The sequence below is a fragment of the Bufo bufo genome, chromosome 8, assembly GCF_905171765.1.
Source record: "Bufo bufo chromosome 8, aBufBuf1.1, whole genome shotgun sequence".
NCBI classification, from domain to species: Eukaryota; Metazoa; Chordata; class Amphibia; order Anura; family Bufonidae; genus Bufo; species Bufo bufo.
In genome coordinates this window covers 13,958,884-13,975,508 of record NC_053396.1, presented here as the reverse complement: position 1 = coordinate 13,975,508, position 16,625 = coordinate 13,958,884, and the positions used below count along the sequence as shown (strand labels likewise).

Genomic DNA, 16,625 nt, shown 5'->3' with positions numbered 1-16,625 from the left:
GGTCCTGCAATACATGGATTCATTCTTAAGGATGAGGGGGGGTTATTGTCAAATTTAATATAAACACCTACCAATAAACACTAATTACGGTTCAGTCTCTCAACAGTGTTTATATTAAATATGACTATAACCCCTCTTATCCTTAACAATACATCCATGTACTGCAGTACATTCCTATGGATGAGTTGGGTTATAGTTATATTTAATACATATTTAATGTCCAGGTCTGCCCCTGAGCGCCCCTTCATATCCTGCTGTCACTCACCTAGGAACTTGAGGTGGTGACTGTCCATGGGATAGCACAGCATTGAGGGGCGACGGAAAGCCTCCCTTCTTCCTTCCTAATAGCAGCATCATGCATAGTCGGCCAGGAGTAAGCTGATTGGTAGATGCGGTGGAACAGCAGTTCCCGCCGGCAATCTCCACCAGTCGGCAGTGCAGAGGAGAAGGAGAATGGCCCTCCTCTCTTCTCCTCTGAACTGGACCCCGGCTGCCACTTCCGCCACCACCCACCCTGACCCGCACTACAGCATCCCTCCCAGCCGCCTGCCCCGCACTACAGCATACCTCACTGCCGCCGCCCGCCCAGCCTCACACTACAGCATGCCTCACTGTCCCTGCCACCCAGCCCGCACTACAGAATGCCTCACTGTCCCTGCAGCCCGCCCCGCACTACAGCATGCCTCACTGTCCCTGCAGCCCGCCCCGCACTACAGCATGCCTCACTGTCCCTGCAGCCCGCCCCGCACTACAGCATGCCTCACTGTCCCTGCAGCCCGCCCCACACTACGGCATCCCTCACTGTCCCTGCCGCCCGCCCGCACTACAGCTTGCCTCACTGTCCCTGCCGCCCGCCCCGCACTACAGCATGCCTCACTGTCCCTGCAGCCCGCCCCGCACTACAGCATGCCTCACTGTCCCTGCAGCCCGCCCCGCACTACAGCATGCCTCACTGTCCCTGCAGCCCGCCCCACACTACGGCATCCCTCACTGTCCCTGCCGCCCGCCCGCACTACAGCTTGCCTCACTGTCCCTGCAGCCCGCCCCGCACTACAGCATGCCTCACTGTCCCTGCAGCCCGCCCCGCACTACAGCATGCCTCACTGTCCCTGCAGCCCGCCCCGCACTACAGCATGCCTCACTGTCCCTGCAGCCCGCCCCGCACTACAGCATGCCTCACTGTCCCTGCAGCCCGCCCCGCACTACAGCATCCCTCACTGTCCCTGCCGCCCGCCCGCACTACAGCTTGCCTCACTGTCCCTGCAGCCCGCCCCGCACTACAGCATGCCTCACTGTCCCTGCAGCCCGCCCCGCACTACAGCATGCCTCACTGTCCCTGCAGCCCGCCCCACACTACGGCATCCCTCACTGTCCCTGCAGCCCGCCCCCACACTACGGCATCCCTCACTGTCCCTGCCGCCCGCCCGCACTACAGCTTGCCTCACTGTCCCTGCAGCCCGCCCCGCACTACAGCATGCCTCACTGTCCCTGCAGCCCGCCCCGCACTACAGCATGCCTCACTGTCCCTGCAGCCCGCCCCGCACTACAGCATCCCTCACTGTCCCTGCCGCCCGCCCGCACTACAGCTTGCCTCACTGTCCCTGCCGCCGGCCCGCACTACAGCTTGCCACTCCCGGCCGACCAACACATGTTCTGCAATGCGCCAGCCACCATGATTTTGGCACATTTGCTTTATAAGACGTACTGACTTTTCACCCCCATTTTTTGGGGGGGGGGGAGTGTGTCTTTTAAAAAGGGAACAATACAGTAGATAGATAGATTGATGTGAGATAGGAGATAGTTAGATACATACAGACTAGCAGGCATATGCACCTATTTGGGGATGTTAGTCTTTGGACATAACTTTACTGTTATCCAGGTCTGGGAGAACTCAGACAAATGCTGCAGATACCAGACAGTAGTGCTGTGTGGGGTAGGGGGGCCAGGAATCTTCTGCTTTCTGCACCAGGCAGCGGGCCCCCTGTTCTATGAACCCTGAGAGCTTGTGCCATGTTGGAATTGCTGAGGAAAAGGGGGGGGGGGGGGCCTGTTAAGGCCCCCCATCAGCACTGCAGCATCAGTGACAGAGAGCAGTAGAGAAGAAATAAAGCTCAAGAGAGCTGGTAAGCACACAGCGCCCCCTACATTTTGCAATTATCATGTGCCCTGTACCTCCTCACAGTATAGCAGCGGACACCACCAAGCCGGCTCCCCATAGAAGTGAATGGGAGCGTACCACCGCATGCACGGCCCCTGCTCCCATTCATTTCTATAGGGCAGGCAGAAATAGCCGAGCCAGCGCTATTTTCGCCGGCGCCATAGAAAATGAATGGAGGGCGGCTGCGCATGCGGTGGGACTCGCACCTGTAAGACAATGGGGTATATCCTAGCGATATGCCCCCATTGCCCATGATGAGACAACCCCTTTAAAAGACAGGACAGGAGACAGAGCTCCTGAGTCCCAGGCCACTAGCTACTGCATGTTTAACCCCTTCAAGCTTCATGCCGGAGCCCCATTTCTCTGATCTGACATGTATCACTTTATGTGGTAATAACTTGTGGAACCCTTTTACTTATCCAAGCCATTCTGAGGTTGTTTCGTGACACATTGTACTTTTAGTTTAGTGGTGAATTTGAGTTGATACGTTTTACCTTTATGCATAAAAATCCAAATCCAAGATTTTCAGAAATTTGGGAAAAATTTGCTATTTTCAAAATTTGAATTTCTTTACTTTTAAGACAGATAGCAATACTTCATAAAATAGTTAGCACTTTACATTCCCCATATGTCTACTTTATGTTGGCATCATTTTGCAAATGTCATTTTATTTTTTTAGGAAGTTTAGAAGCACATTTTAAAATTTTTCTAAAAATTTCCAAAACCCACTTTTTTAAGGACCATTTCAGTTATGAAGTCACTTTGTGGGGCTTACATAGTAGAAACCACCCACAAATGACCACATTTTAGAAATTACACCCCTCAAGTTATTCAAAACTGATTTTACAAACTTTATTAACCCTTTAGGTGTTCCACAAGAATTAAAGCAAAATGGAGGGGATATTTTAAAATTTCATTTTTTTGGGCAGATTATTCATTTGAATCCAATTTTCCTGTAACACAGCAAAGGTTAACAGCCAAAGAAACCTCAATATTTAGTACCCTGAGTCTGCAATTTACAGAAACCCCCCATATGTGATCGTAAACTGCTTTATGGGCACATGGCAAGGTGCAGAGGGAAAGGAGGGCCATATTGTTAACGGAGGGCAGATTTTGCTGGAATGGTTTTCAGGTGCCATGTCACATTTGAAGAGCCCCTCAGGTATCCCTAGAAAGAAAACCCCAAAAAGTTACCCCAATTTGGAAACTACCCCCCTCAAGATGAAGTGAATGTTTTGACCCAACAAGCGTTTCATAGATTTGCCTGTGAAAATGAAAAATTAACTTTTGTTTCCAATATAAAGTTGCTTTAGCCCCAAATTTTTCATTTTCACAAGGGGTAACAGGATAAAATGCACCCCAAAATTTCTTAGGCATTTTTTCCTGAATACGGCAACACCTCATACGTGGTGTGGCAATGTGAACATTGAGGTGTGCAGTAAAGTCACGAGGAAGCAGGATAAAAGGGGTGTTGTGTGCCCTGGGAGCGTGTCACCAAGGGGCCCGGCCTTGGTGGAGTAAAAGCCCTAGTTCCGGTGTCCACTAAAGTAGTTGGGGGACACCATATAGATAGTGTAGCTGGTTCAGCTATTTCAGGGCGGGCTTTTACTGGGAACAGGCATTGTGTTGGGTGGGTGCCTGTTCCCCATGCTCCAGTCCGGGACTTAGGGCATGCTCATGTCCAGGGATCCTATTTAATCCTGCTACTGGATCTTGGGTGTGGCTCACTCTGGAGTGTTTGGTGAAGGCTCTGTGTGAGTGGTCTCAGCTGGGTGGGCTGAGGGGCCACGAGGCTAGGCGATAGCCTGAATTTTGGGGGATGTGGTGACGCCTGTGAAACAAGGATCATGAGGCCAGAGTTGGGAGGACTACTGGGCCACAATCCCCCAAAAGGTATTGAAGTGTCACAGCCTGGAGGTTGCTGGACTGAATGGCTGAAGAAAGCCGCATTTGTGTTCCATGTGTGAACAGGGCTCTCTAGGTGAGTCAGGGATACACTTATGTGTTTAGTTAGAGCCTAGCCGGGCAAGGGTTTGTTATTTTGTGTGGATGTCACACGTGAAAATTTTAAGCTGCGACTTCATAACCTGTTTTGCTGAAACGTCCGGAATAAAACACGAGTTTGGACATTCTACCCTTGTCTGGTGAAGTAATCTGTGATGGCGACCCCCTAAAAGTAAACGATCCCTTACAGTGGTCATAAACCGCTGTTTGGGGGCACGGCAGCATTCAGAAGGGTAAAAGCGTAATTTGCTGAAATTAGTTTAGGGCCCATAACATTTGTATTTTTTCACCAATGTAGCTGTGTGGAGACTTGTTTTTTTGCGGGACGGGCTGTAATTTTTATTGGTATCATTTTGGGGTTCATATGTCTTTTTGATCACTTTTTATACAATTTTTTTGTGAAGGTGAAGTGGGCAAAAATGGCAATTCTGTCAGTGTTTTTTATTTTTTATGGGGTTCCTCTTGTGCTAAATATTATATGATTATTTTATTCTGTGGGTTGATACGGTTATGGCGATACCAAATTTATGTAATTTTTTTATGTTTTACTGCTTTTTCAGCAATAAAATCACTTTTGTGTTAAAAATAAATGATATTTTGCATCGCTAAATACTAAAGTCCATAACTTTTACATTTTTTTCACCAGCGTAGCTGTTTGGGGGCTTGTTTTTTGCGTGATGGGCTGTAGTTTTTTATCTTTATCATTTTGGGGTACATATGTCTTTTTGATCACTTGTTATTGATTTTTTTGTGGACGTGAGGTGACAAAAACATAAATTCCGTCATTTTTTTCTACATTATTTTTTACGGCGTTCACCACACGATTAGTAATACGATACTTTGATAGATCAGGTCATTACGGACCTGGCGATATCAATTATGTGTCGTTTTTTTAATTTAATTCAATGACATAAATGAACAGATATTAGAAAAGATTTTTTTTTTTTTACACTTTTTTATTTATTTATCAAGACCCATCTGGATTTTGAAGATCCAGTGGGCCTGATGGCTATACAGTGCATTGCAATAGTCATCTATTGTAATGCACTGTATAGTCAGTGCTACACTTCAGGGTCTGATCAGCCTTAGGTGCATGGCAACCCGGACACCTTTGTAAGGCGCTCGGTTGCCATGGCAACCATCGGGCCGCTGCCATCGCAGCAGCAGTGGCCTGATGCAAGAGAGAGGGAGCTCCCTCCCTCTCAACCCCATGGATGCCCCGGGGGCGGCTGCTGACCGTGGCATCTATGGGGTTAAACGGCCGAGATCGGTGCCAGCACCGATTTCGGCCGTAGCAGCAGAGTGTCAGCTGTAAGTTACAGCAGACACTCTCTGCTGATGGCAGCGGCTCCGTTTCTTGAGCCGCTGCCATCACAGTCGGCAGAGAGGACATGGCAGCAGGGGGCATCTGTTGGCAGTGGGGGGCAATGGCCGCATGTGGGGGGCACTTCCATTTATCAGGGGAACTGGGGCACGGAGGAAGTCATGCCTGATTTCAGGCTGTGATCTCGAGAGTGGAGATCACAGCCTGAAACCTGCATTTTTTTTCAATGAAGCGCTCCGATTGGTTAGTCTGCAGACACTAACTAATCGGAGCACTTGCCGGCTAGGGACCACTCTGATTGGTCCCTTGCCGGCTTCCACGGTGTCTCTGCTCTCCGGGAGAGCAGAGACTCCGGGGCTGTGACACTTTATACAACCCCTTTTAATGACGACATTGACTGGAACTGCCCTTTAACATACTTGTACTTGACCTTGCAGTTAGGAATTGAAAGTCGTTTTCAGCGCAATGAGTGCTTCCATGTGTTTTACCCATCACTTACCTCTTCTACAGCTGAGTGAGTGCTGGAGTTGTTTCTCACTCCTGAAGTTGAAGTCTCTCCCACATTGAACTGCTCAAGACAAAGGAAAAGAAAAATACAATGTGAAGTATGCCAGACAGATAAAAGGGACCATGAAAGACTCAGACTTTCTAGACGCATATGTGAAGACAACATGAAGTTAGCAGATATAAATTGTTGCGGTGGAGTCTGAGAGGTGAAGAATTTAGGATGATTGAAAGTTCCAGGGTCATTGAAGCGCAGTCATTTCTAGTGAAATTCAAAAGTAATATTCCACTGAAATGCAAGCTGAATAATGTGATGTCTTGCTTCAGAAAATGGCATTTATCATGTAAAGAAAGTTAATACAAGGCACTTACTAATGTCTTCTGATTGTCCACATTGCCCCCTTTGCTGGCTTGAGTCATTTCTCCATTTCATTATAGACTGATCATATCCAGGGGTTATGACCACCCTGCAATCCAGCAGCGGTGGTTGTGCTTGCACACTATAGGAAAAGGAGTTGGCCTACCTGGTGGCCAGGACCACTCAAGTGCACATAGTCTAGTGCCAGGGGCGGACTGGGAAAGTGGCCCTGGACAGAATACTAAAAGTGGCCCCGTTTTGTAGTCAGGTTGATGGAAGGCAGAGCCAGCAATACCATATGGTGGCACATTATACCACCCCAACAGAACCAAACACCACAGTCCATCAAGAAATACTGCCACCAACAGCACAAAATACATCCCCAAAAACTTCCACTGACCGGCCGTGAGGAGGGCTCAGGCGGCCCCATGGGCATCGGCCCACTGGGAAATTTCCCTGTAAGGTCTATGGACAATCTGCCCCCGGCTGGTGCTTTTTCCTATAGTGTGCAAGCACGGCCACCGTTGCTGAATTGCAGGGTGGTCGTAACCCCTGGAAACCCCTTTAATTGTCATTCTAAGAACTATACAGTTCAAATAAATGAATAATACCTCAGAGGGAATTTCCAGCCCTCAAGACCATCTCACCATCTAATCTGTATGTGCTGTCCCGACTTTCCCCTGACAACAGATGAGGAAGAAAAGAACGATTAGGTAGTTGGATTTCAACTGCCCAATCCTTTTGTCCTCAGGGAGATAAGTTGCGACCAGAGGTGTCTGTCAGCAGTTTTCTTCCTTTCCCCTTTACATGACACATACATGCCATGCCGAGCTGAATGATAATGTTTATAGATGAGTAGGGAGAGATACATGGCGGCCGAATGAGCGTTTGGCTGATAGCTATCTGATATGTATGGCCAGCATGTCATAAGGCAGGGGTCAGCAATCTCCGGCACTCCAGCTGCGGTGAAACTACAATTCCCAGCATGCACACTTGCTTAGCCATTCTCAGGACACGCATTGAAGTGAATGGAGCATGCTGGGAGTTGTAGTTTCACCACAGCTGGAGTGCTGGAGGTTGCTGACCCCTGTCATAGGGGGAAGGTGCCTCATAAACCCAAAGATGGCCAGCCATAGGCAAGAACAAATCGGGACTCTTTAAGTGTCAGCAAGAGGATATGCACCCTAGGGACAGAGGGACGAACTATGCTGGCAGGCGCAGGCTGCGGCCCGGAGGCAGGAGACATGTGGGAGCAACGGGACTGGAGCCTCGCGACCCTGGCATCATCAACCACAGAAGGAGGGCAAGAGATGTAGTGCCCGTGCCCACTCAGGACATTGGGACGGCAGCAGGCACAGAGCACCGCTGTTACACTTCTCAATGATAAGACAATATACAGTGAGCTCCGTCTGATGCCCCTGTGGGTCACCTCACCCTGAGCCCCCAGGAACCTCCTGAATAACTTACCTCTGATTGGAAGCACAATAGCAAAATTACTTATCATCATCTTCTTACCTTGGAAACTAGACTGTGGCGGGGACTATTGTCCCTTTGGGATGCATTGAAGACATTTTCTGCTGGGAAACTGCTTAGACAAGTCTGGTTGTAATTCCTGCAGTAGTGCTGGGCGGCTCCCGCTACCCCCATCACAAAGACCAGCTGCTGTAAGGATCCCTGCAATTAACATAAGTACAAATTATATCACGTTCATTTCCAAATCAAACTTTTTATTCACAAGGGAACATAGAGAAAGTTATGACAACCCAATGACTAGGAAAATGTGTAAAAATGGTGGTGTTACCCTTAGCATCCCATCACGGATGAGACCAGTCACCCTTAGGGCCCAGGCATGTAGCAAAGCAGGTCCTACAGCTTTGTATATAATGCCCTTGCAGAACCGTATTATGGATTCATAGCCACTTTGCAGTTGATTTATCATTGTGCCTTATGCCAGAAAACTGGTGTCAAAAAGTTCCAAACCAGAAGGTCAAGGGAGTGTCAACGTCAAGATAGCACATCAGAGGTGCCAAGAACTGCCACCTATCCAGCCACCATACCTCATCATCTGGGGATAGAAATTGCCCTTTGTACTACAGGTTAGAGAGGCCATTATTCTTTCTCTTCTGGCATGAGTCTTTGAATTACCTTTTCACTGCACCGATCCCCCCAGGGAGCAATGGCCTGAGGAAGTACTCCGTGACACAACACCTCATCAGGGCCACTACCACTCCCATCCTCTGCACCGGCTCCTCGGGGGCTTGCTGCAATAGCTCATGGTAGATCTCATAGTTATGGCTATAGGCAACCATGGTGGGCACAAGAAGCATTTCATAACACCTGGCAGGGGTTAAGGGGGACTCCACACCCCAGTCTAGCCGGTGTCAAACTGATTGTGCCTTAGAGAATTCACATCTCTGGTGAGTGAGATCACAGTTCCCACATGTACACGTGAAGACGATGTAACGTAACATATCCACATATATACAGTTTGTATGTTGTGGTTGTCTGCAGCATTCCTCAGACATGCTTGCACTCTTCAGGATTGCGGGGAATGTAAATATGGCTATTTTAATAGGAAACCTATAATGTGTGTATGGAGTCTACCGGCGTTGTGTTCCTTCTAAGAATGTGTGTAACTTTCAGGACTGGCCTCACAAGACGTGACAAGATGTGAACAATGAACAGATATTTGTGTCTGAGTCTTTCCTAATCCTAAATGACCAGACACTTTCACTCACTTTGCTCACATGGTGGTTTAACAGTCCTATTCGTTTCTTGGGCTGCCAACATTATTTTTTCATAGTTTTCTTTTAGGACACACAGGGCTTTGTAAATACCTTTGTTATGGAATGTATTTCTTTAGAGTTTAATTGTGTAAGGCTACTTTCGCACTAGTGTTTTTGTTTTCCGGTATTGAGTTCCGTCACAGGAGGTCAATACTGGAAAAAAAAAGATCAGTTTTATCCTAATGCATTCTGAATAGAGAGCAATCCGTTCAGGATGCATCAGTTCAGTCCCTCTTATGTTTTTTGGCCGGAGAAAATACAGCAGCATGCTGCAGTTCTCTCTCCGGCCAAAAATACACTTGCCGGATCCGGCATTCATTTACATTGAAGTGTATTAGTGCCGGATCCGGCATTAAGTGTTCCTGCAAAACGGATCTGGCAATGCAAAAAATTATATTTACATTTTTTTCCGGGTGAAACCGGAAAGACGGATCTGGTATTTCAATGCATTTGTCAGACGGATCCGCATCCGGATCCGTCTGACAAATGCCATCAGTTTGTGTCCGGATTGCCGGATTCGGCAGGCAGTTCCGGCGATGGAACTGCCTGCCGGAATCCTCTGCCGCAAGTGTGAAAGTACCGTAAAAAAAAAGCCTTTTTGGATTTATAGTTCCTTCTTTATTCTTTCAATCTGTGAACTGATAGCAGAATCAAGTATCAGAATGGGTTCTCCATTTTGGTTCGGTTTGTTTGCCAGGTCCTAGAGAGGCAGTGTTGCACTGGTTGTCCATCTCCCTCTTGGGCATGGCCACTGGTGTGCTTACCTGGATGCCAGCTCTGCCTCTCCCGGTGGCCCGTGCTTGCCGCCAATCCTCTTCTCCTTGTGGGATGGTGCCTGTGCAATACATTCTAGTTCTCTAGTTTCCTGCAAAAGTGTGCCACTTGTCTTGTTTGCTCTTCCGTGTACTGACTTCGGATTTGACTCTGAGCTGCCTGTCCTGAGCCTTGGAGCTGACTTTGAATTGCACAAACTCTGCCTGCACTTGACATAAGCTTGGCCCTGACTACAGTTTTGCCTAACTCCTCAGTGTTTCACACTACTGTGTTGACCCCATGGGTCAGCATTCTACTAAACAGAGACTATTCCAAGAGGTAGATGCCTGGTGGTTCCCCTGCAGCAGAGTCCAGATCCCTGTATAGGGTTTAAATGGCGAAGACCGAGGGCTACTTAGATAACACCCCAAGTCAAATCTGTTTAGTAGACACAGCAGATCCTCATCCACTTTGTAACAGGCACCAACTGTCCCTGACAGCTGGAGACCTGACCAAGTGCTGCTGAATTATAGGGTGTCATGGATGCAGTATACACTGTAAGGAATCAGATTCTTTTGATTGAGTTGTTACATGTTTTCCACAGAGAAGCACAGGGTTGGAAGGATTCCTAAACATCATAAAACCATTGAATGGGACATTTTGGAGGAACATATTACATTTTTCTGTGTTATTTAACACTGCTAGCAATTCATTCATAACTTCTAGCAGGAATAATATAGGAATGGCACGTCATACAGTCATACGAATAGATGCTCCAGAATTGTCATTACATGGGGGATGCAAGTAGTTGCTAAAACAGACATGTCAGGAGAGTTTACATGTCCTTCTTAAAGGGGTTTTATGGTTTAGAAAACCAATGTTCATATACTTTAGACAGTATCCCATTTAGGATCCTCATCTATTAGCCCAAGCAGGAAACAGCCCGCCAATTTTAACATGTATACTATTTATTTATTTCCCCATAGGTGGCGCTGCAGGTAAACTGAACACTTGCTGACTGGTTACTGAGCAGATTACAGGTGATCGCTGGGGGTCCCTAATGTCAGGGTACCCTTCTGCCAAATAGGAATTGTTCAAAGTGGCCAACACCTAAGAGAATCCCAGTTAAAAAAATTCTGCGGCCAAAATGACAGTAGGGATGAGCGAATCGATTCATCTCTTTAGAAATTATTCTTTACCTGTGAGGGGTTGTCCCCACAGGTGAAGAGGTGCCCACCTTCTGTTTGATTGACAGTGCCAGACAACTCACCCGGTGGATGACCTTGTTTCTTACCTTAAAGGGTATATCATATGGCTCAATAAGTCCTCCTAGCATTAATATTCCATCCGTTTTGACCCCGAGTCCAAAAAAATTAGACCAAGGGAGCTTCTCCACAAGCTTGCAGTCCACATATAGCGTAACGCTTTTGGAGGAGATACCAAGCGCCACCCGGTGCCATTTTCCATCAGTCAAAGAAGGGACAGGGAATCTGTTGAGGTAGATCTGTATTACAGACATTTCAGACAATGTGATGAGCAGGATATTTAATTTATTTCAGGACTGAGAGCGAAAGTGACGACTGCAGGATCTTCAAGATGCGGCTCTCCGTGCTGGGGGTTGTAAATCTGTAACAGAATCTGCAGCATTTATGCGACGTGTGAATGTACCCTAACTGTTGGCAGCCTTGTTCCGGTTGTTAATTATGTCTATGACATATCGATAGTACAATACAATAAAACAATTGATGCATTAATTAAAGGGGTCAACTCTGAACCCAGACATATCCCCTTTTGCAACCCCTCTGAGATGAGCATCGGAGCAAGGGCTTTTTTTGTTTAAATTTTTACACTGCTAGGCCGAGGCGTCCACCTAGCAGTGTTGCCGGTGACATCACCGGCACTGAATCTCGCCCATTAGTGCCGGTGACGTCATCGGGAACACTGCTAGGCGGAAGCCTCGGCCTAGCAGAGACCCGGTAAGTCACCAGATCTGGAGAAAATCAGTGCAGGGCAAGGGAGAGGATTGGAGCATGAAATGCTCGGATGCTCATCTCAGAGGGGCTGCCTGGGTGAAGAATGGGATATGTCCGGGTTCAGCTCTGAACTGGGACAGCCCCTTTAAGAGTATTAATTTAACATGTATAACATTAAATCATGGTCACTTGAATGGTGCTGAGCTGCAATACCAGATGCAACCTATATGCAGTGGGGGGGCTGTTTCTGTAAAGAAAAAAAAACACCATTTTTTTTAACACTCTTATACAACCCTCTATTAAAGTATTTTTCTGCAGATTATTTATATTCTATTACTCTGGTTTATAAATGGAAATCTGCTGATAATTCACTATGGGGACAATTGATGTCTTCCTATAGATGGGCTCCTCTTTTTGGCCCTGTGTATAGGAAGGAATCGATCAGATGCAATCAATAGTGGAAAGCTCCTTACAATGACAAGATGCCTTCTTTTTCTCATAGACATTTTAAGGATTTGTCCAGAGCTCATCGTCTATAAAACTGTGGCGGTCTTGTCATTAGATTATCATTTACCCCTTTGGCCTGGACATAGACAAATACGTATCACATGGGGATGAGGTCACTCACTCATAGTGCCCACGTCGGCTGGAGATAAATATTAGGGCGCTGGGGCTAATCCGGATCTGAAATAGCACCTGGCCATGGAGACTTAATATGGTGATGAGGCCTGTGTTCTCCTGAAGAGTCGAACGTAACTTGATCAGTACAGCCAGCTCATCTGCAAAACTGAAAAAACGGAATCAGCATGGGAGAGATATATGTGGTACAATACTACAATATAGCCAAGGCCAAGCCACTGCCAATGTAGTGGATTATGGGCATTTGTGGACATTTGCCCTTATTGCAACTGACCAAAACCATCAACTCACTACTTTATTGCACTTTGAAGGATTAACTTGCACTGTGATTTATATAAACAATAGATACAGTGACCCCTTTAAGGCTACACAGTGCTTTTGGCCAACAATGTGTCGGTCAACCAAGGATCACAGCAGACACAATGCTGCGATGCATCGAGTTAAAATGAATGGGGTCGCATTGTGAACTTGAAGTTTCTTAAAATCACAATTGAAAAGTTGCAAAAAATTCAGCAGATTGGATTTTTTTGTTACCGTCAGGTCAAGACCTTCTTTACTTTTACTAGTTGTGTTTTATCGTAGTATCGCTGCAATATTTGGCTGCATAATGTGTGTTGCAGCCACAGACACCTTGTGGTGCCAGCCTAAGGGCCCATTTCGACGGCTGTGCTTTACAGTCCGCAAATTGCGGATCCACAAAACACGCAGACTGGCCATGTGCGTCCTATGATAGAAAATGCCTATTCTTGTCTGCAATTGCAGACAACAATAGGACATGTTGTATCGTTTTTGTGGGGCTGCGGAAAGGACATGGATGTGGACACACAATGTGATGCACACATCTTCTCCGTACCCGTGGAAATGATTGGATCCACACCCATTCTGCAAAATTGCAGAACAGATGCGGACTCCTTCATACGGCCATCTGAATGAGCCCTAACATACATACTGGACTTTCATACATGCAAGCGCTCTTTTTCATACATCCTCACACATGCAGGCACTGTCACATACACACGGTCACACATGCAGGCACTGTCACATACACATGGTCATACATCCTCACACATGCAGGCACTGTCACATACACACTGTCATACATGCAGGAACTATTTTACACTACATTACATACAGATCCCTTCCTCACCTCCTGGCTGTATTGCTGTTTCTCGTGTCCTCAGCCAGGCTCCTCCCCCTCACAGTAGCAGGCTCCTCCCCCTTCTCGCAGCAGGGCTCGGTCTCCACACAGCAGCAGTGGGTCCTTCCTTCCTCACTGATTAGCAGTGCTCGCCCATTGGAGGAGAGCCTGTCAGTGCTTTTGAGTGACAGTTTTCAGACCAATCAGCTCTCCTGGTCAGTAAGGTTTGGTCCACAAGGTCCTATATTCAAGAAAATCGCGTAAAGATGCAGTGTTTTTTTTGCCGCGATTTTGTAAAAATCAGACCCTATGGACACAGCCTTACTGACCAGGAGTGCTGATTACACTAAAACCTGTTAACTCTTCTATGAATTAGCCCCTGAGCTGCACATTATCTTTCAGTCTGAAGTTCAGGAAGGGGGCCCCACTCACCGGTGGACCAGTTCAAGCTGTATGGGCCCCCTCGAACGCTGGGCCACTGTGCAGCTGAAACAGCTGCACAGGCGGTATGTCCGCCCCTGCTGCACGGCACTGTGGAAAGGGTTAATGCACCGCCACCTAGTACTGAGAGACTTTGGGACTTTCTATGTATGCACTGCAAAGTTAGAAATCTTCCTTGTATTGACACTCTATACATATACAGTGGCCCCTCAAGTTACAATATTAATTGGTTCCAGGACGACCATTGTATGTTGAAACGATTGTACGGTTAGTTGAGTAATTGGTTTCAAAACTAAGAGAAAATGAAGATTTAAGAAAATTAAGCAGATAACTAAGACTGATAAAATAAGTCCTTACATATAACAGTCAGGAATAGCTGCGAACTACCGACTAATACAACTATTTTACCAGAGAAGTGGCCTTGATTGGTTGGATCTGAGTCTGAGACATCGTATGTTGAGTCTGGTTTTAACTTACGATGGCCCAGAAAAGACCATTGTGTGTTGAAAATATTGTATCTTGAGGGATCACTGTATAGGCTATGACAGGCTGAACTTGAAACGCTGTTTCTGCTTAGGCTGTGTTTCTCCATTCCACCTCTGCCACTAGAAGGTTTTAGTCCAGTTATAAACTGCATATAAGGAGAACAGTCTGCAAATAGGGACCACTATTTAGGAGAAGAGACTCTGTCAGACTGCATGAGTGACCAGCAGAAGACACTGTGACTGGGATAATTGCCACAGACCCTGAGTCACCAGCCCTTTGACCAGAGGGACAGCCGGACAACTGAGCCACAGACCCTGGGCCACCAGGCCTTTGGCCAGGGTATCAGCCTTTTAAGAGAGAGAGGGACAGCTATCTCAGGCCTTTCCTCAGCACAGGACCTTCTACTACCAGAGAGGAGACTGGAGAAGCCAGCCCTATGCCTCGCCTGTATTGTTTTGCACCTGAATTCCTCCAATAAAGAAGGAGACTGGTAACTGCAGACCTTGACTCTCCGGACTTATTTCCCATTGGGGTGCACCCCCTCTTACCATCCATTCTGGAGAGAAGCAACACGTGGTGAAACCTCGATGGTGTCCAGGAGATCCAGCGTAGCATTGGGACCACCGTAAACCAGCCCACCACATACGGTAAGCAAAATGTATGAGTGCAAACTGGGATGTACATAGTGAAGACAGGGTCCTATAGCAAACTTTACAAAGGGGCCCCTTCTAAGATTTGGCCCATACCATCACATGCACTTTACTTGGCCATGAATGCCCACCCAGCTACTCATCCTTTGTAGGACAGGGTTGGTGACAGCCTCTCTTGCTGAGGTTTCCTTCTGTACTGTATGCTTATCTTTCAGAGGGACAGACCTGTTGAACTTATGGTGAATTCAAACTGCAGTTGTAGTGTATGCGGGCGATACATTATACCATACATTGCAAGGAATTCAGGATGTATACCTCCCACGCTATTGAATATAGCAAAGAATGATTTACACACATATAAGGTTGTTCTTATGGCGAATGGGGGCCAATAGATTCATTTGACATATATACCAAGAGCTTTCATGATGCACACACCAACAATACACTGTAAAATTTGCTGTATCGGTTTCTGGGAAGGCTGAACCAAAACGGCAACTATTACAGCTCTCACAGCGGTTGTCACTCAGCTTTCCAAAAAGGCAACTGTGGCTAATTTAGCTGTGATACATCCATAGCTTCTGTACTAGGCAGATTTGACATTTTTCTATGCATTACAGTGTGAATTGTGCAGATATTCAGTATATGGTCCACTTGTGGTGAAACAATTTACCAAAAAAAAAAAACAATGACGTTTACCTGTCCCCGAACGCCGCCCTGGTGGAGATACTGAGAGTAGAGTATTGCCCCATATCTAATGACAGACAGGAATGTTCCGAACTGAGAGAGATGTTCACGAGCTCCGCGGACTGCAGAGTGAGCGATTCCAGGACGTTCACCTCTTCTGCAAGCAAAAAGAGCAAAAATAGTCATTGACACAGAAAAGCTATAACTGAGGGTTAAATCACCATATTATATAGCACAAACAGTAATAATAATCATAGATAATAATAATACTACAACTAAGTATGTTTCAGAGCTTATCAGGATCATAAAGGTCATTTATTTTAATTGCTCTTTATTTACTTTACTTGAACATATTATATAGCCCTATGCACCATCTACTAACCTACCACTTCAGTGCGTGGCACTTTTGCTATCATGGGACAGTTTTGTTGGAGGCTGATCTTTTCTTCACTCCTTGCCCGCTTATGTCACTGCTGCCTCAAACACATCTCCAGAATCCGCCTTTTTCTTACTGCAAAGACTCTTATTGTTGCCCTGATTCATTCTCCTCTGGGTTACTGTAACTACCATTCACTAAACGGCCAGACACCTCTGTAAGTACCTCCAATTTGTCCTGAATGCATAATGGCTGTTCTTCTTTGTACAACCGTGAAGGATTGTGTCTTTTTTGGGCTTCCCTAAAGTCTTTTCAGCTATATTATTCCCTGTTTCAGCTGCACAGCTAGAT

At 46.7% G+C, this 16,625-nt stretch overlaps 1 protein-coding gene across 1 annotated transcript in view; it reads right to left on the bottom strand.

Annotated features, from left to right (window-relative positions):
- Positions 1-4,289: 4,289 nt before the first annotated feature.
- Positions 4,290-16,625, bottom strand: part of LOC120977600 (collagen alpha-1(XI) chain-like) — a 133,725-nt gene continuing 121,389 nt past the window's right edge. The window contains exons 2-7 of the mRNA XM_040405600.1: positions 15,911-16,055; positions 12,489-12,647; positions 11,182-11,377; positions 7,864-8,022; positions 5,986-6,054; positions 4,290-4,328 (exon numbers count right to left, since the gene is read on the bottom strand). Of these exons, the coding sequence (XP_040261534.1) occupies positions 4,290-4,328; positions 5,986-6,054; positions 7,864-8,022; positions 11,182-11,377; positions 12,489-12,647; positions 15,911-16,055 (767 nt within the window). The remainder of the gene's footprint in view (positions 4,329-5,985; positions 6,055-7,863; positions 8,023-11,181; positions 11,378-12,488; positions 12,648-15,910; positions 16,056-16,625) is intronic.